Source organism: Ranitomeya variabilis, chromosome 6 (assembly GCF_051348905.1).
Source record: "Ranitomeya variabilis isolate aRanVar5 chromosome 6, aRanVar5.hap1, whole genome shotgun sequence".
NCBI classification, from domain to species: Eukaryota; Metazoa; Chordata; class Amphibia; order Anura; family Dendrobatidae; genus Ranitomeya; species Ranitomeya variabilis.
In genome coordinates this window covers 131,836,555-131,857,258 of record NC_135237.1, presented here as the reverse complement: position 1 = coordinate 131,857,258, position 20,704 = coordinate 131,836,555, and the positions used below count along the sequence as shown (strand labels likewise).

Sequence of the window (20,704 nt, the reverse complement as noted above, 5' to 3'; positions counted from 1 at the left end):
GGTGGGTCAAAGTGCTCACCACACATCTAGATAAGTTCCTTAGGGGGTCTACATTCCAAAATGGTGTCACTTGTGGGGGGGTTTCAAAGTTTAGGCACATTAGTGGCTCTCCAAAGGCATCATGGCGTCCCATGTCAATTCCAGCCAATTTTGCATTGAAAAGTCAAATGGCGCTCCTTCCCTTCCGAGCTCTGCTATGCGCCCAAACAGTGGTTTACCCCCACATATGGGGTTTTCGGGTACTCAGGACAAATTGTACAACAACGTTTGGGGTCCATTTTCTCCTGTTACCCTTGGTAAAATAAAACAAATTGGAGCTGAAGTAAATTTTTAGTGAAAAAAAATTAAATGTTCATTTTTTTTTTTTACACATTCCAAAAATTCCTGTGAAACACCTGAAGGGTTAATAAACCTCTTGAATGTGGTTTTGAGCACCTTGAGGGGTGCATTTTTTAGAATGGTGTCACACTTGGGTATTTTCTATCATATAGACCCCTCAAAATGACTTCAAATGAGATGTGGTCCCTAAAAAAAAAAATGGTGTTGTAAAAATGAGAAATTGCTGGTCAACTTTTAACCCTTATAACGCCCCAACAAAAAAAAATTTGGTTCCAAAATTGTGCTGATGTAAAGTAGACATGTGGGAAATGTAACTTATTAAGTATTTTGTGTGACATATCTCTGTGATTAAGGGCATAAAAATTCAAAGTTGGAAAATTGCGAAATTTTAGCCAAATTTCTGTTTTTTTCACAAATAAACGCAGGTAATATCAAAGAAATTTTACCACTATCATGAAGTACAATATGTCTCAAGAAAACAGTGTCAGAATCACCGGGATCCGTTGAAGCGTTCCAGAGTTATAATCTCATAAAGGGACAGTGGTCAGAATTGTAAAAATTGGCCTTGTCATTAACGTGCAAACCACCCTCTGGGCTTAAGGGGTTAAAACATTTTTTTTGTAAGAAAAACATTAAAAATTGCTATACATTGTCCTAATGATTGCTGCATTTTTAAGATTTTTTTTTCCCCTTTACAAAACACTTCATTAGGTATTAGGTGATCTAATAAGTCTTGTTACAAAGCAAATTAAGATGTGTGCCATTCTTGCCTTTCAGAATATTGACCTGCATGCACTGACTGGATGGATCCCAGAGAGGATTGCTATGCACTCTGACAATCAGGCCTTTGACAAAGAAAATACGTTTAGAATGTTGTACCAAAGGTATAGTGTCTGTTTGTCTAATAGTCTACGTACCTCATACTAATGGCTTGTAGATAAATGATCAATGCTAATATTTAAATTTTTTTTATTGTACACTTACTGATCAGTGTATATTGTAAAATGATTCGGATAAAGTATGTGAACCATTAGGATGTTAATTGCAGTGTGTACATGGTGAAAGATGTGATCCAATTACTGTTATACATACATGTTTTCCGTCCAGGGCTGTGGAGAGGTTAAACCAAACCACCTACTCGGACTCCCCAATTTCACTGACTCCCGACTCCACATCACTGCCTCACTACTGAGCATGTACATCAAATGCAGCACAGATTCATCTCCACAGCACTGGTCACTACTGAGCATGTACATAAAGTGCAGCACAGATTCATCTCCACAGCACTGATCACTACTGAGCATGTACATCAAATGCAGCAAAGATTCATCTCCACAGCACTGCCTCACTACGGAGCATGTACATAAAGTGCAGCGCAGATTCATCTCCACAGCACTGCCTCACTACTGAGCATGTACATAAAGTGCAGCACAGATTCATCTCCACAGCACTGATCACTACTGAGCATGTACATAAAGTGCAGCACAGATTCATCTCCACAGCACTGCCTCACTACTGAGCATGTACATAAAGTGCAGCACAGATTCATCTCCACAGCACTGGTCACTACTGAGCATGTACATAAATTGCAGCACAGATTCATCTCCACAGCACTGCCTCACTACTGAGCATGTACATAAAGTGCAGCACAGATTCATCTCCACAGCACTGGTCACTACTGAGCATGTACATAAATTGCAGCACAGATTCATCTCCACAGCACTGGTCACTACTGAGCATGTACATAAAGTGCAGCACAGATTCATCTCCACAGCACTGGTCACTACTGAGCATGTACGTAAAGTGCAGCACAGATTCATCTCCACAGCACTGGTCACTACTGATCATGTACGTAAAGTGCAGCATAGATTCATCTCCACAGCACTGGTCACTACTGAGCATGTACATAAAGCGCAGCACAGATTGATCTCCACAGCACTGCTCACTACTGAGCATGTACATAAAGTGCAGCGCAGATTCATCTCCACAGCACTGGTCACTACTGATCATGTACGTAAAGTGCAGCACAGATTCATCTCAGATAAAAGCTGTATACAAATAAGGGGGCAAATGGCGTGGCTCAGATGTCAGTGTACCATTACGCCTTTCCTGATTGAATGCTCAGAAGGTTAACAAATTTTGATTGACAGCGCTTGGTGCCTGAACTCAATCAGCAGCTTAGCAACCCCCACCCCGCACAGACACTGCCGGAAACATTTTACCAGATAACTTGTTGATATAATTTCTTACATAATAAGTTATTGTTTGCTTCTTTTAGATTTCACAAAGGTGATGTACTCATTACCACTGCTACAGGCGTGATGACTGAAGAGGAGGGTGAGAAATGGGGCTTGGTACCTACACATGCATACGCCGTCCTGGACATCAGAGAATACAAGGTATGATGCGTTTCATTATTTGTGTCAGTGGACACTGCTGCCTCTGTGCAGTTAATGAGCGAACCTTATGAGTAGCCTTGTGCAGCAGAAATCTATGTATTTAAAGTTGGAAAATATAGAAAAAAATCTCTATCAAAGAATGCAAATTAGATTATTTTGACCTGTCAGACATTTATTTACCCAATACCACCTAAGAGAGGTAGTTACCATTCGAGTCAGTGCCCGTTCTTTAAATGAGAGCTTTACAACATGACAGTGATAAACACTGACCAGAAATTAATTTACAGACAGCCTGTTTTGGGGTATTTGCTTCTTATCAGTGTCGACCAGGGTCTGACTGGCTGATTGTGACGCCCTTTAGCCGAGATGAGGGAAGTACTTGTTATCCTTAATGAGTCCAGGTAGTATGTCTGGCTTGTCCCCTGTCATGTTACATAGCTGCATAGTTTGAAAAAAGACCTAGGACCATCAAGTTGAACCTTTCTCCACCAATTATACATTTTTGTCACTAAATTAACTACAACCCACAATGTTATGTGTACTGAGGAAATCATCCAGCCCTTTTTAAAGCTCTTATAGTGTCTGCCAGTACTACCTCTTGTGGTCGGCATTCCACATTCAGACTGCTCTAACTGTAAAGGACCCTTTCCTGTTTAGCTGCCGATATCGCCTTTCTTCCACCCATAATGAGTGCTCCCTGGTCCTCAGTATGATCTTTGGAAGGAATAAGTCATGTGCCAGTCCTCCTGACTACACATATATTTATACATGTAAATGAGATCCCTTCTGAGACGTCTTTTTTCTGAGCTAAACAAGCCCAACTTCTCCAACCTTTCATCATATGAGCAGTCTTCCTTCTCTTGTAATAATCTAGTTGTCGCCATTGAACTGACTCTAACTTCTGAATATCCTTTTTAAAATGTGGAGCCCAAAACTGCATCATATATTCTAGATGTGGCCTCACCAGTGATGTATAGAGGGGTAACAAAACGTTGGGATCGCGGGATTTTATCGTTTTTTTTTTTTGTTTTTTTTTAATACAATCTTAACATCTAGTTTGCTTTTGCTGCTGCTGCTTGACATTGAGTACTGCTGCTCAGCTTACTTGTAACCAGAATACCCAAGTCCTCCTCCTGCTCTGTAGTCCCAAGTATACTCACATTTAATGTATACACAGCAATGGGACTACATTTATCTATATTAAACCTCATTTGCCATGTGTTTGCCCATCCAGATCGTTTTGCAATATTGTAATGTCAAGGTCAGATTTTAATATCCTACATAGTTTGGTGTCGTCTGCAAAGACTGACACTTTCAAACCCATCCATAAGGTGATTTATAAAGAGGTTAATAAGATCGGTCCTAGCACAGATCCCTGAGGTCCCCACTGCTGACTATATCCCATTTAGAGAATGTATCACTTTGAAAGACTCGTTAAAGGGTCGGACTTTGACTTATTCGGTTGCAATCCCTCCTAGGTGTTATTGGCTTAGATAGCATCTTTGACGTGGCAGGAAAGGGTTAAACAATCAGAGAAGTAGAGGTTTACTCATGGGGAAACTCTGAATTTTATTTCATGCAGTAATTTTTATCAAAATTACTCCAAGTCACTTTTAGATTTGAGTAATATATAGTAGTTACTTTTTTTTTTCTCCTTCAAGATTGGAAATTAATCAGGTTTTGTATTGCTCTGCTGAAAACAAAATGTCTACAAGACTAGGTGTGGCCCTAACCGTAAAAGTATCTTTGGGGTCTATTCACAGTCCTCACAACAGTCACAGCTGTTTTTCATTCTTAGCTGTTGTTACATGTATCTTTTCTTCGCTTTTTTTATTATTATTTTCAAGTCATTGCGGTTTCTCCAGCTGAAGAATCCATGGAGTCATTTACGGTGGAAAGGTCGATTTTGTGAGAAAGATGAGAGAAGCTGGACCCCGGAGTTACAGAAATACCTAAACTTTGACCCACGGACTGCTCAAAAAATTGACAATGGTAATTTCTCATTCTACTGTGACAACTAAGGTCAAGGTGGCTGCTACTGGGACTACTGGGATATTGGCAAATGGGAGTCCTGATGTGACTACTGGGGGGTGCGTGACAGGAAGCTGGGGTGACTACTGAGGAAGTTGGGGGGTTCTGCTCTAGGGATAGTGTGAGGGACACAGGTAAAGTAGGTACTCTATAGGGAAGCTGTGTTCTGACTAATGAATTGTCAATCAATGTGCTGTATGGGGTTATTTACAATAGCTTTAAAAGAATTTTACCATTTTGAACATTTTGGGGGTCCACTCTGGGAGCTGCTTGGAAGAGTAGACATGCTGCTGAGGCTTTGTGGATGAGCGGTCATACTCGTGACAAACCATTTCATTATTATTTTGTAGTTTTTCTGGTTTTAAAAACCTGTCACTTGCTCAAAATAGAGTTGAATAACTTGTAAAAATTCCTATCTCCTCTCATTTTGACTCTTTTCTGTATTGCACTGCATCATTTTTTTGCAAAGATTTCCTTTGTTACCTTTGTTCTTCTGGAGCACACTATGTGAATCTCTGCTTGCAGACCAATTGAGAATTTCTTCAGAGTCTTCTCTGGGGGCGTGTTCCTTTACCCCTCCCTCCCAGATGCTGCCAATCACAGCTGGTGATGTGGAAGTCTACTAGATCAGCTGCTGAGCTGTGATTGGCAGTGTCTGGGAAGGAGGGAGGACAGTGCAAGCTCCAGGGAAGACTCTGAAGAAACGCCCAGTTAAACTACAAGCAGAGACTTGGATATCTCCTCAATTATGTCATGCAACGCAAAACAGAAAAGAGCAGGAGAATCTGGAGATTTTACAAGGTAATTAATGCAAATTTTTTTGAGCACGTGACAGGTCCTATTTAAAGGAATTAATCTCTGTTTGAGTATTTTGAACGCCTCCTTGAATTTTTAGCTTGCTAATCTGCGACATAACTAGTGTAAGGAAGGTAGATTTGCCACCAATGAGATTCTCTAAGACATTTACAGAGCATGGCCAGCAGAGGTCCCCATATAACCATCGATATAAGATCCTGATGAATTGAAACTAGTTGAGCTTCCAAAAGAACTCCTCCAGTTCCTTTGTAGAGAAAGATAGTGGTTTGGGGGGGAAAAAAAGCTGTCGAGGCGCTAACTGATGTCTAATGAATGTAATTCTGCCTGTAGGTATTTTCTGGATCACATGGGATGACCTGTGTCAGTATTATGATGTCATTTATTTGAGCTGGAATCCAAGTCTTTTCAAAGAATCAACTTGTATTCACAGGTAGGTCAGATAACCCGCAGCCAAGAAAGATTTATACCGTGTAAGGTCAGAAATAAAGAAACTAATTGGAAAATGAAAGCAGAAGCCTATATAGCTTTGGACATTTTTGCAAAAGTGATAACCGGAAGTGCAGCTCCATCTTCATCTTAGAATTCCCCTCTTGGTAAATTCTGAAAGGTGAAGCGCATGGCTGCACGTCCTGTTGTCACTGCTATTGGGTTTCATTGTGCTCCTTTCACCTACTCATATTTTCGTGTTTTTTAATACATATGTTATAATTGGTATAAATATGCTAGCATACATTACCTTGGTTATATCATGACTTTTTTTTCCACATAATATGTGTTTTAGTTATTACAGATCAAAAACCTGCATGCAACTAAAGGAGGATCACGGTTTTAAGAAATAAAAGATCTCTGCTTGCTGTCATACTGTGTGGAATCCTACATTTAAAAGAATTGTGTCTTGTAAAGAGCTGAGCACTTGTGATGAGCGAACATGATTAGATAAGGTGTTGTCCAAACATGCTCAGGTGCTAAATGAGTGACTTCGGTGTGCTCGAAAAATATGTACAAGTCCCTGTGCCTGCATGTCTCGCGGCTGTTAAACAGCCTCAGCACATGCAGGGATTGCTTAAGAAACGGGCAGACATGCCGCCGTGTGGACTCAAACATGTTTTTCGAGCATGCCAAAGTCACTCGGTTAGCACCCGAGCATGGTCAGATAACACCTTATCTTAGCACTTTCGCTCATCACTACTATCGCATGACGCCTATAGATATATATCCAGTGGAAGTAAACAATTAATGGCACTTATTGATTGATGACTATCAGAGGAATTAATACTGTCATTGACATATGAATAATATTGGAGAGCTGTATAATTTGCACAAAGAGTATTAATATAATGCCCCTTTAACCTGACGATTACCAAGCACCGTAAATTTACGATGGTTTATCCTGGGCTTTAAATGTGCACAAATGTAAATTTCTGACTGGGGGTCAATGCTCCTGCAATCTAGCCAAAGAAGTTCAGGTCTCCAGCTGTCAGACAGAGTCAGAGACCCTGGAGAGAAGACAAAAGCAGTTTATTACAGCTTCTGACTTCACTTTTGCAGGATGGGTAGTGCTCAGTGAGCACTATGCAGTGAGCAGAAGCATCGGCAAAGCAATCACATGATCACCAGGTCTTGGTTTGTCAGCACGGCAGAGCTGCCTCCCCCCGCCCCCTCTATCCCCATCCCCGGGGCCTTGCAGAGCTGGTTCCCCCCCCCCCCCCCCCCCTCCCCGGGTCCTGGCCCGGCAGAGCTGCTGTGCCCCCCCCCGGGTCCTGGCCTGGCAGTGCTGGTGCCCCCCGGAACGTGGCCCGGCAGAGCTGCTGTTCCCCCCCTGGGTCCTGGCCCGGCAGAGCTGCCGTGCCCCCCGGGTCCTGGCCCGGCAGGCTGCAGATAAAAAGAAGAAATAAAAAGTTTCAACTATAAAAAATACAAAAAAAAAATATGTTTTGTTTTTATATGTAAAATACATTGTCACATATAATAAAAGCTACAGCTGTTACGTATCCACATGACCATAAAGGAGAATTTATTCAACAGGTAATTTGGTGTAAAGTGTGAACAGTTAAAAAATATAAACAAACAAAATAACTAAACCAAAACGTTTTTCTATATTTCTGTCGCAAACTTTTTTATCAATATACATCGTAATTTATATGTACTCCAAAGCAGCGTTTTAAAAAATAATAGAATTTGTCCTGTATAAGCAAAGCATAGCACAGCCATGTCGATGAAAATCATGGCTGCTGAAAAGAGCAGAGGCAAAAACAGAAAAAAGTCCAGGTGCAGTCAGTGCGGGTTTAGGCAGTCCTGTCACATCGGGTTTAATCTTCCCCCTGTTTGCTGCTGTAGGTTTGGGAGAGATCGCCGCCCTACCTGGGGACACCGCACATAACATCATGCCCAGAGGACACTGCGGACCGATTTTCACGCAGCTCAGGAGTGACTACAATTAACCTTCTCAGGGATTGTTGTTGCTCTAACAATTATAATAAAAGGTCATCAAAGCTGTGGGCATGAGTTTATGGTGAGCAAGACCTTTCCTGCTCCGGTCAAACCTCTCTGAGGAGTTGATAAATATCCTGATTACCCCCAGCACAGACTCCTGCAGATTTATCATCCGTCAGTGGTGAGGACAGCGGAGATGAGCAGTGCGGCTCATCAGATGTGACACATGAGTCTGACTGATCTGATTAGCGCTGTCACTGGCTTTATAATACTGCAATGCTTTCTGACGTGAATATACCGAAGAGATAGAGAAGGAAAATAAAGATTGGGAGAGCACTTTCTGTGCAGGGCACAGCCAAATTTATGGTGCCAAGTAGTCCCCATATTTCCTCCATTAGGTCCATATGGTGTAATGGGGCATTCACTATTCTCCTCCCGGGTTAGAGGGGTTTTCCACTACAACGTCCTATGGTATCAGACCGATGGTGGTGCCGGATTCGTACCAATCAGCTCTTGTGACCTCCCACTTTGTTCGCTGTTTACAGCCAGCCACAGGTGAACACCACATATCCGTCATATTGTTTACTGGACGCCCGCGGGTAGGAGCTGACGTGCAGTACCTGGCAGCGGCCACTAAACAGCACTTGGAGCTGTGGCGCTCTGCTCTGTCTGTTGTTTACAAGTGCTGGAACTAAAAAACGGCTGATCGGCGGGGTGTCGGACCCCCACTATCCTGATATTGAGGACCATCCATTATCACTGTAGTGGGAAAACCTTAGTAAAGAAGCAGAATGACTTCCTACCTAAAGAAGCACTCCCATCATATTTATTTTCATTAAATATGTGTATGGTGTGGGAGTAAAGCGCACATTGTGCCGCACCTGATGACAAACACATAATACCGACACCTATTATAAGCATACTAGATTAACCCTTTAGTCTTGAGCGTTAGACAGGATCTCATTCTTCAGTATTTTAATCTGGTGTGTTTCTAATGCTTGTTGGTATTATGCGTTTGTCATCAGGTGCGGCACAGTGTGCACTTTACGCCCATTGGCTGTTAATCGGACATGTGATTTTCAGCATACACTATTTAGTGATAGTATTTTCAGCAATACTTGAACCATAATTAAGACTTTGCCGCAGAAACACGTAGGTTTGTTCTCGTGATGGACGCACCACCATTTTTATAATGCAGAAATAAATGTGAAGATTTAAATCTGCAATTTGTGTCATCGCTGGAGGATTTCCTTTCTTTCCCTGCTGATTGCTACTCCCGGACCTGGGCGGCTCCGTGCCATGTATAGATTGTCACCACCACTAGCGTCTTGTTGGAGAGCGGACTCTCCCTCTCCCCGTACGTTGGACATAGTAAAATAACGGCGCAATTTAAAGCTTCTGTAAAGGCCAATCCACCGCTGCCATGAATGTTATGTAGTGGACAGAAATATCGGAGTGCTGATGCTTCTATAGGACCTGGCAATCATATGATCACAAAGTGTTTGCCGACATAGCATTGCTACTGTCACTGTACTCTGCTGCCTCCCCTGTAACTGGTCAGCCAATTAATGTCTCCGTTACAGGAAAAAAAAAAAAATCAATAAAGGGAAAAAAAATGTTCTCCAGATGTCTGGAAAACATCTGCAGATTTAAAAAAATGAAGGAATAAAATGTTCCTACTGCATTTTTTCTTCATATAAAATTCATTGTATTACAAATGCGTAACACAAAAAAAAACCCTAAAAATACTAGTTATCTACATGACCATAACTACCTGGGTAAGTAATTGAACAGGCTATTTGGTGTGGATCGTCACCAATGAAAAAATATAAACAAAACAAAAAAAAAACCCTCCAGAAATGACAAGATAATTTATATGTACCCCCAAAAATGGTAAAAAATAATACATAATACAATCTGTTTTGGATAACAGAGCCTCATACTGCCAGTTGAGTTAGAAAATGGGAACTGGCCTTTTGTATTTGTTTTTAAGAGTTTAAAATAGAAAATGAGTCTATCCCAGCCATGATTTTCTTGCTGCTCACCACTATCCACATGCTTTTTTCAGTGTTAATTAATGTCCTTTTTTTTTTTTTTTTTTACTAATACATTTGTAAAATTCATATGTAGTTTTAGGTACAAATTATGACTATTGCAATGAACCTTCATAAATAAGAAACCATTTCAGAATTCGAAAATTCTGTGTTACAGTACATGGGATGCAAAACAAGGACCTGTGAAAGACGCGTACAGCCTGGCAAACAATCCTCAGTACAGACTGGATGTTCAGTGTCCGAAGGGAGGCGCCGCGGTGTGGATTTTGCTCAGCAGACACATCACAGATAAGGTCAGTATTGATGATCAGATGTGTTTTTGAGTGTGACTCCTAATGTCATCTGTTTATGACTCAAAGGCCATATATTTCTTTCTCGCTTCATTGGGGGACACAGGTAACCATGGGGTGTATGCTGTTGTCACTAGGAGGCTGACACTATGCAAATAAAAGAAGTAACTCCTCCCCGGCAGTATACACCCTCCGACAGGCACCAGGCAACTCAGTTTTTGCTTAGTGTCTGTAGGAGGCGGACCTGGATCTAACACCAGATCCGCATTTCTTTTACAGGGATTTGTTGTTTGTTTTTAATCATTTCCCCTTTCTTTTTCAGATGCTTTCTTCAGGGTAACAGGGTGCAGTTTTCTCACCCTGTTTTCCCCACTTTGAGCGACCGAGAGAGCAGTGTGGTATCACCCACATCGCACCCTCTCGGACCCGCTGGGCAGGACTTTGTCCCCTGTCACCCATTCGGGTGTTCAGGGTGACCCTTTCTTCGGTGACCAGTCCTGCCCGTTTCCCCTCCTCATCCCTCTCCTCGGAGCGGGCTGAGAGGAAGACGGCGGTCACATCCAGTGACCCTCTCCCCCTTTCTCTCTGCCTCACAGTTTATTTTTCCCTTTCTTAGCGCTTGAGCGCCCTCTGGTGGTGGCCGGAATTACTGCGGCCGGGATGTGCAGCGTCTCCCGGCTTTTCCCTTTCTTGCCGCATGAGCGCCCTCTTGTGGCGGTCGACGGTATAGCGGCCGGATTACTTTCAGTTTTACAGGGGGCGTTCCTTTCTTTCCCCCCTTCGATCCTGTGCACGCCCACAGCGTCGCACTTTCTCCGCGCTCTTTTCTCCTGCTTCCTGTCAGCGGGTCAGCGTCTGCACATCGCGTAGGACACAGGATTTCTCGGGGGAACACAGGCACCTGCGGTTACCGCTGTCTTTCACCAGGCTCAGCGCTACCTCCTACTCCACCTGGCAGTATTCTCTGGGGACAAGGTAATATCCACCTATGTCCGACCCCACCCCGGCCTTTGCCCCTACGGCCATCCATTACGCCTGCGCTCACTGTAAGAAAAAGTGGGTTTCAGGTCAGCCTTCTCCTTTCTGCCCGTCCTGCGTTCCTCCCACCATGTCAGCTCCCCTGGAAGCTTCAGGGTCCCGGGATGAGTGCACCCCCCCTCCCCCGGAGTGGGCTGTTGCTATGTCTCAATCTGTGTCCGACCTGACTAAGGTTTCTCAGTCCCTGGTCCAGGCACTTGAACGCATCCCGCTTCTCTCTAATGCCACCAGTGCCACGAACGCCTCTCACGGCGATTCGCCCGCACCTGTCCTAGACTCTCACAGAGGCAGACCGGACAAAAGAGACAGAAAACGGACTTTATCTAGATCCTTCTCCAGTTCACCGGACCACATCGGGATTCCCCTATCTGCCCGTTCCCCTTCCTCACAGGCGGACCTCGGGTCTGATGTCACCTCTCAGTCGGAATCTGACTCGGATGCAGATCAGACTTCCGGAACACAAGACATGGTTGATAGCCTTATCTCAGCTATCATTCAGACGCTTGATCTTAAGGAGGATGAGGCAAGCTCTCAGGACGTCTCCGTTGCTTTTAAACGGATTAAACGTCCCTCTAGGGTTTTCCCTAATCACAAGGAGTTTGACAACACTACCGCCACTCACTGGGAAAACCCTGGCAAGCGTTTCCCAGGCAGGAAACTGCTTGATGTGTTATACCCTTTTCACTCCGACCTGGTCTCCAAGTGGTCCGAGTCTCCTAAGGTCGACCCGCCTGTGTCCAGGCTATCCTCACAGACAGTTCTGTCTATTCCGGACGCGGCTTCCCTTAAGGACCCCTCGGACAGACAAATCGAGGCGCTAGCAAAATCAGCATTTGAGGCCTCCGGAGCCTCCCTTTGCCCTAGTTTCGCCTCGTCATGGGTAGCCAAGGCTGTTTCAGCCTGGGCCAAGACCCTGCGCAGGGGCATTTCGGCCTCTGCTCCTGCTGAAGAACTGTCTGAATTAGCGGATCAGATTTCACTGGCAGGAAAATACCTGATGAATGCCTCCCTTGATGCAGCGGCCTGTTCTACCAGGGCTAATGGCAACATTGTCGCCATTCGCCGGATTCTTTGGTTAAAGGCGTGGAACGCTGACCCCGCATCTAAGAAATCGCTCACGGGTCTGCCCTTCCAGGGCTCCAGACTCTTCGGCTCGCAGCTAGATCAAATGATCTCAGACGCTACTGGCGGTAAGAGTACCTCCTTACCCCAGTCCAAGCCGAAACGTCCCTTCAACAGGAGGGGTCCCCAGTCCTTTCGGTCTTTTGCCTCTTCAGGAAACCCCGTCCAGGACCGTTCCTCCTCACAAGGGGACCGAAGAAAACCTTCTTTCAGGCCTCCGCCACGCTGGAGAGCCAAGAGCCACCCCGCAAAACCATCGGGATCTCGGGGCCGCAGGTTTTCTAATAAATGACGGGTCGCCCCCACCTGGAACTCCTTCCAGGGTGGGAGGCCGCCTTCTTCTATTCTCAGAGGTTTGGCTTTCAGTAGTCGACGACGCCTGGGTCAGGGAGATCGTCACGTCAGGCTACAAAATATAGTTTTCTTCGCCCCCAGGAAGACGTTTCATGCTCTCTCGTCCTCCCAAAAAGCCCTTTCATCTCCCAGGGCTTCTCCAAGCCGTCGATTCGCTCCTCGCCTCAGGAGTCGTAGTGCCGGTGCCTTTTCGTCAGCGGTTTTCTGGGTTTTATTCAAACCTGTTCGTGGTTCCAAAAAAGGACGGCTCTCTCCGTCCGATTCTGGATCTCAAACGATTGAACCGCCACCTTCAGATTCAACACTTCAAAATGGAATCTCTGCGCTCGGTGATCGCGTCCATGGAGCCGGGAGAGTTTCTGTGCTCAGTGGACATTCGGGATGCGTACCTTCACATTCCTATTTGCGTGCAGCATCAGAGGTTCCTCCGATTCGCGATCAGGGAGCATCATTACCAGTTCACTGCCCTCCCCTTCGGGCTGGCATCTGCTCCCAGGGTCTTTACGAAGGTCATGGCAGCTGTCATGGCCATCCTGCGTTCAAAAGGGATTCTGGTAATCCCATACCTCGACGACCTATTGATCAAGAGCTCATCCCAGGGGGATTGCAGCCAGAGCCTCCATCTTACTCTGGACACCTTAGTTCGCCTAGGCTGGTTGATCAACTACCAGAAATCTTCCTTGATTCCAACCCAACGGCTGGAGTTCCTAGGCATGGAATTCGATACCTTTCGGGCTCAGGTCTTCCTTCCCAAGGAGAAGTTTCTTTCTCTTCGTCGGGGTGTCAGATCGCTAAAGGGTCCGAGTCCTCTGTCCCTCAGGGCGAGACAGTCTCTCTCTTGGTGGACGCTGTCCACCTCCATTCTGCGCGGGAGGTCATTTTTACCCCCCCACTGGCAGGTGACTACCACCGACGCCAGTCTCCAAGGTTGGGGAGCGGTCTTTCTCCACCTCACAGCCCAGGGCCGCTGGACTGCTCAAGAGGCGTGCCTCTCGATCAACCTCTTGGAAATCAGAGCCATCTTCCTAGCCCTCATCCGCTGGGAGTCTCTCCTTTCGGGAAAGCCGGTCCGCATTCAGTCGGACAACGCCACAGCCGTGGCATACATAAATCACCAAGGGGGGACTCGCAGCAGTCAAGTCATGGCGGAAGTAGCAAAAATTTTCCGCTGGGCGGAGGGTCATGTTCCCTCTCTGTCAGCCGTCCACATCCCAGGAGTGGACAATTGGGAGGCCGACTTTCTAAGTCGCCAGGGCATCGTGGCGGGCGAGTGGTCTCTTCTTCCAGCAATCTTCAGCCAGATTTGCCAGCGGTGGGGCGTTCCGGACGTCGACCTGATGGCCTCCCGGGCAAACCACAAAGTTCCCCAGTACGTCGCCAGGTCTCGGAACCCGATGGCCGTCGGATGCGACGCTCTCGTGATCTCTTGGGCCCAGTTCCGGATGCCCTATCTGTTCCCGCCTCTCCCTCTGATCCCAAGGGTCGTAAAGAAGATCAAGTCGGAAGGGGTCCCCGTACTCTTGGTAGCTCCAGATTGGCCTCGCAGAGCCTGGTACGCAGAGCTGATAAACATGTTATCGGATGTTCCGTGGAGACTTTCGGATCTTCCGGACCTTCTTCCACAGGGGCCTCTCTCCCACCCGAATTCTCGGTCGCTGAATTTAACGGTATGGCCGTTGAGGCCGCGGTCCTGAAGAACGCGGGTTTTTCTCATAGCGTCATCCAGACTATGATAAGAGCGAGGAAAACCGGCCTCATCGCGTGTCTACCACAGATGTTGGAAGGCCTTTTTCCGGTGGTGTCAGGGTAACAATCTGTTTCCTATGACCTTTTCCCTTCCTTCCCTTCTCAGCTTTCTTCAAACGGGCCTAGATTCGGGTCTTTCCCTTAGCACCTTGAAGGGTCAGATCTCCGCTCTATCAATTCTTTTTCAAAGAGACCTGGCTTCCCTGCCTCAGGTGAGGACCTTCATCCAGGGGGTCGCTCATATAGCTCCCCCTTACCGGTCTCCTGTTGAGCCTTGGGATCTCAACCTCGTCTTAGATGCCCTGCAGCGGCCGCCCTTTGAGCCGCTTCAGAATATTTCCTTCTCGCTTCTATCCTGGAAGGTAGCCTTTTTGATCGCCATCACCTCCATTAGAAGGGTTTCAGAGCTGGCGGCTTTATCCTGCCATTCTCCCTTTCTGGTTCTGCATCAAGACAAGGCGGTTCTTCGTCCGGTTCCTTCCTTCTTACCGAAAGTTGTCTCATTTTTTCATATCAACGAGGACATTGTCCTCCCGTCCTTTTGCCCTTCCCCGGTTCATCCATTGGAGAAATCCCTTCACAAGCTGGATGTGGTCAGGGCTATCCGGATTTACATCGCCAGAACTGCCTCTTTTCGTCAGGCCGATCCTCTGTTCGTCGTCTCGGATGGGCGTCGAAAGGGTCTTCCTGCCTCCAAGTCCACGATTGCTCGTTGGATCCGTTCGGCGGTTTTGGAGGCATACCGCGTCCAAGACAAACAGCCTCCTTCGGGGGTGAAGGCTCACTCTACCTGGGCAGTGGGAGCTTCCTGGGCAGTTCGTCACCAAGCTTCGGCCTCGCAGGTTTGCAAGGCCGCTACGTGGTCTTCCATGCACACCTTTGTCAAATTCTACGGGGTGCATACTCAGGCTTCCGCGGACGCGAGCCTGGGTAGGAGGATACTGCAGGCGGCGGTTTCTCACCGGCCAACCTGACTCCTCTTTTTCTGCAGAATACCCGCCCTAGGGACTGCTTTGGGACGTCCCATGGTTACCTGTGTCCCCCAATGAAGCGAGAAAGAAAGAGGGATTTTTGGTTCTTACCGTAAAATCTCTTTCTTGGAGCCTTCATTGGGGGACACAGCACCCTCCCTTGAAGTTGTACCGTGTTGGCTAACGTGCCGTTGTTGTGGGTTGGTACATAGGTTGAGTTTTATATTATCTGTTCCTACTACTGCTTTTGCACCAACTGAGTTGCCTGGTGCCTGTCGGAGGGTGTATACTGCCGGGGAGGAGTTACTTCTTTTATTTGCATAGTGTCAGCCTCCTAGTGACAACAGCATACACCCCCCCATGGTTACCTGTGTCCCCCAATGAAGGCTCCAAGAAAGAGATTTTACGGTAAGAACCAAAAATCCCTCTTTGGTCCGTATGTGTAAGCCAAAACCAGGAGTGGGTGATAAATACAGAAGTGGTGACGTGTTTCTATTATACTCCTGGTTTTGGCTTGCAGATACTGACCAAATACTGAACGTGTGAACATGGTCTTCTAGGGTTGTCCCATGAAGAGCCCTATCTTGGCGTGTGAACGTGGTCTTCTAGTGTAGCTCTCACTTCTGTGTTTTGAACAGGGAATTCTTCCCTGTGAAATCCATATATCACCTTTATCAGGCCACTGTTTCTTTTTCTCTGTAGTTCACAGCTATGAGCAGTCAATTGACTTGACTACATCTGTTGGCATCTAATGTTCTCCCAAATCCAGTCCCACCAGGCTGTTTTGTTCTCCCCTTGGACCTGTTAGCTCTGTTGCGTTGCCATGTCTGTTTTTTTTTTTTTTAAATACTAGTATTTCCAATAAAATACTAATTCTGATTTTTATTTTTATGTTCCTCCTGGAATTGTATTGATAAATTGACAGCTAAACATGAGTAATGGGGGGGAAGGAATGTTCTTGCACACTGTGGCTGTCTAATACATGCTGACAGTGTCTGATTGTATGGGGAAATATCATTTTAAGGAAGAAAAAAGTGTTCACCACTCGTTAACTTAGGTCAGTATTTCCAGGAGAAATAATACAATAATGGCCCACTGCAGAGCTATGAGAATAAAATGCTACAGAAGGCAATATACCGGACAACAGAGGTGGCAAGTCCTCTTTAGACTGCAGCTCTGCTGGTTCACATTGGCTGCCATGGGTTGGCACAAGCTCACCATGAAGGCAGTACATAAAGTGGCAGCCTCATTGCAGTAAGGATAGAATAAGATAACTACAAGTACCAGAATCCCCCCAGGTCAGAGGAGTATGTGAATGTGTGTTCCCTAGTGGAATGTCGTCATTGATTTATTGCAGAGTATGTTGCGAAGCATGTAGAAACCTGCAGAGCACAGATCCAGCAATGTTATACTGATTATTAATGATTATATTCACGTTTACGTACAAATTACATTCTTGTTTAAGACATGTCTGAATAATTACATAATCACTCGTTACAAATTCTTCCTGATCCCCTGCATAGATAAAGATCCCAATAAAGTCAGAAGAATGTCAGTGACATGGGTATTAATGGACGATAGGCGCACCTATGTGACAACGAGCATGTCAATATTTAACCAGGGCAAAACGCACTGTCCTTACATACGCCTGAGCAATCTGTAATTTACCAGGTCACTAATTACCTCTTACCTTGTACTTTGTGAGATGCCAGACTATAATGCAGAGAGATTGGCTCATTCCAGTAATTTAGCGGGGGTTTTTTTTTGTTGTTTTTTTTAACAGTTCATTTGTTGATCTAGATTTGGATCTAATGCACACGTCCCAAATTATATGTAGTATACGACTAATAGAGATTGACTAGATCTAAAACCTTTGCCTGTTTCTTTATTTACTGATCCACAGGTTTACAATTATGGACCATGTCTTCCTGAAAGGAGTTTTCCTCTATTAGAAAGGTGGACCTCAAACAATTCCAGTAATGTAGAACAACAAAGATAGATGGTATTCGCCCTCCTCCCGTCTGTGTGTTTTGGCTGCATTGGTGATGTCACATCGACAGCTCACATCACCGCTGCAGCCATTCCCCGAGGTCAGCGGCTTTGACTATTTAGATTGCACAAGTCGGTGAGCTAAGTGATTGTCTGCAGGGGTGATATGAACCCCCATTAGGCTAGCACCACTGTACCAAAGAAAAGAAATCGAAGCAGGGATGGGAAGCTGGGGTTGAAATGACGTAGGGCAAGTACTAGTTGTCTTTGTTATTCTACATTACTGGAATCATTTGGGGCCCACTTTGATTAATGCTGCCCAAACCACGGACTGCATAAATCCGAGTCTGGCTGCACAATTACAGCCAGATATATTTTTCTGTCAAAAGCTTTGATGTTAAAGAGAAGATATAGTTAAAAAATCTTGCCTGGAACCAGAGCCAAAGACATAACTAGCTTAGCTCTGCATCACAGCCAACTTCTTCCCACACCGCTCTTGGTGATTTATTGAATGGTCTCTCCCATAACGAGAGACCTGTCAATTACCAAGAGCGGTGCAGGGAATAGCCAACTGGTGGGCTACACTAGACTAGTCTTGTTTCCGGCTTTAGAACGATTGATAATATTTTCTCTGAAACTCCAGAGCATTTCAGAGAAAAATATACTTGGCTGCAGTCTTTCCACTCAGGTGTGGATGGTTTGGGCAGCGTGAATCGGCTGACAGCTTCCCTTTCAGGCTTAAAAAGGTTGAGCAGGACTAAGATGCTGATGACATATTCTTAGGGCACAGTCAGATGGCCGTGTAATCAGGAGGAGATCGGAAGGCAATGCTTGGACTGGCTGGCGGGTCTCCCGACCTGAGCGTGGCAGCTTCATAGAAATCCATGAGTCTATCACGCTTGGGTCGGAAGAGCCGCCTGGCAGTCGGAGCATTGCTTTCCGTTCTCCGTCTGATAGATACGGCTGTCTGACTGTGCCCTTAGGATAGGTCAACTTTATCAGACCTGCGAATGTCCGATACCCTGCAACCCTACCTCTCCACTGACACCTGGAGCTGTAGATGCTATGAGTTCATATGCAGTACCTTTTGGCCTCCAAACATGGTGTGTATTATGGCATCCAAAGAGTTCAATTTTGGTCTCATCTGACGAGCTCTGTATGCCACATAGTGTTCATTCTTCGGGACTGCTGCTCAGCACATTCACTTTAATGGGAGCATCATCTATTGTACCCTAGAACGGACACATCACATGTACAGAGCTATACAGAGTATAGGGATCCCAAGGATCATTCGTCCATATTTTAGTCCCGGTCAACCTTTTTAAAATAGATCTCTGTATTTTCACCTCCAGTGTTTTACACAGCCTGGCAGACACTTACATATAGGAGGAACATTTAAACATTAAAATGTATATAGTACAAGACGATGAAAAAATGTTGCGTATGATGAGATCAAAATCCATCAAAGAAGCATGTGAATAGCATGTAATTAATAATCTGCTCTTTTAACTGCACCAATGTGACATTTAGGATATAAGTTGAAGTAAAGGTTTATAAACACAATGCTGATGTTAGTGTGCTTGCTTGTAGGATGACTTTGCCCAAAATCGAGAATTTATTACATTAGTCGTTTACAAGAGTGATGGCAAAAAAGTTTACTACCCAGGTAAGTTGTATATTTGTGTAAGAATCACCAAAACATTACAGATTATTTTCGTCCAAATTCATATCACAGTAAATAGTATAGTCTGAGCACATGAAGCCTTTTAACCCTGTATAACCTCGGGGCGGTTTTTGACCCAGCATGTATGACCGATCAGTCTCCGCTAATGCCACCGTGCTGGATCGGCACTATGCAGCATCAAAGTCTTCATACTATTCTGGGATTAAACTTTCACATTAAAGTTGGAAACTTATTCAAATAGCATAATATTTTATGTCACCGCTATGGCTGTCCAGTGATATTCCCACACTAAAACACTGAGGACACAATATGCCCAGCTGAGAAGGAAAAAAAATAAGTACGCCCTGTTTGATTTGTTTGTCGTCATAAAAAATCTGGTCCTTAGAAGGTCTTCATATTAGGGAAGTACAGCCTCAGATGAAAAACACATGATAAATTACACCTTGTCATTAATTATTTAAAAAAAAAAAAGGTAGGCCAAAATGCAGAGGCAGTGTGTGAAAAATTAAGTACACCCCATGAGTCAGTAGCTTGTAGAGCTACCTCTGGCAGCAATAACTTACAGCAATCGGTTTCAGTATCACTGTATCAGTCTCTCGCATCGCTCTGGAGAAAAAAGATTTCAATCTTATTTTCATCATTACTTAAGCTAATTGTGGTTTGTAGACATTCGATTATGCAAAGCTTTGTTAAAGGGAAACGCCTGAGATATAAGTTATTCACTGGGAATACCTTCATGAACTTAAACACCGACATCCATTGATCTGTTTCCCGTCATAGTATATGCTAATTAGTGTGTCGCTGGTTTTGGTGGTGGGTTTTCCCCTCCCTTGGGAATGTCGTCACAGATCAGGGGGCTTGGCCTGCTTCTGGCCTCGAGTAACAGCCAGCCCCCTGATAACACTCTGTCCATCAAGCCCGCGATCAGGTGGTGTGGTCAGCCTCTGCCATGTTACAGCTCTTGTATATTCCGGCTTTGCTTTCTCTGTCCAAACCCCTTTTCACTCAGGGTTTATGCTTGCTAATTAGTGATGAGCGAATATACTCGTTACTTGAGATTTCCCGAGCACGCTCAGGTGTCCTCCGAGAATTTTTTAAAGCTCGGAGATTTAGTTTTCATTGTCTCAGCTGAATGATTTACATCTGTTAGCCAGCATAAGTACATGTGGGGGTTGCCTGGTTGCTAGGGAATCTCCACATGTATTCAAGCTGGCTAATAGCTGTAAATCATTCAGCTGCGGCGAAAAAAACTAAATCTCCGAGCACTAAAAAATATTCGGAGGACACCCAAGCGGGAAAATCACGAGTATATTCGCTCATCACTATTGCTAATTAGAATGCTTCCCTCAGGCTGGGGAGACCCATGAATATGGAGTGATTGCAGGGACAGGAAACCAGATGGTATGGAGGGAGAGATTCACTTTGTATAATGAATATG

General features: G+C 45.1%; 1 protein-coding gene across 1 annotated transcript in view; it reads left to right on the top strand.

Annotated features, from left to right (window-relative positions):
- The window catches only part of CAPN7 (calpain 7), an 82,946-nt gene that overhangs the window by 48,442 nt on the left and 13,800 nt on the right, over window positions 1-20,704 (top strand). Inside the window, exons 11-16 of the mRNA XM_077269009.1 lie at window positions 1,117-1,223; window positions 2,618-2,738; window positions 4,586-4,730; window positions 5,916-6,015; window positions 10,230-10,365; window positions 19,173-19,248. Coding sequence (XP_077125124.1) covers window positions 1,117-1,223; window positions 2,618-2,738; window positions 4,586-4,730; window positions 5,916-6,015; window positions 10,230-10,365; window positions 19,173-19,248 — 685 coding nt within the window. The remainder of the gene's footprint in view (window positions 1-1,116; window positions 1,224-2,617; window positions 2,739-4,585; window positions 4,731-5,915; window positions 6,016-10,229; window positions 10,366-19,172; window positions 19,249-20,704) is intronic.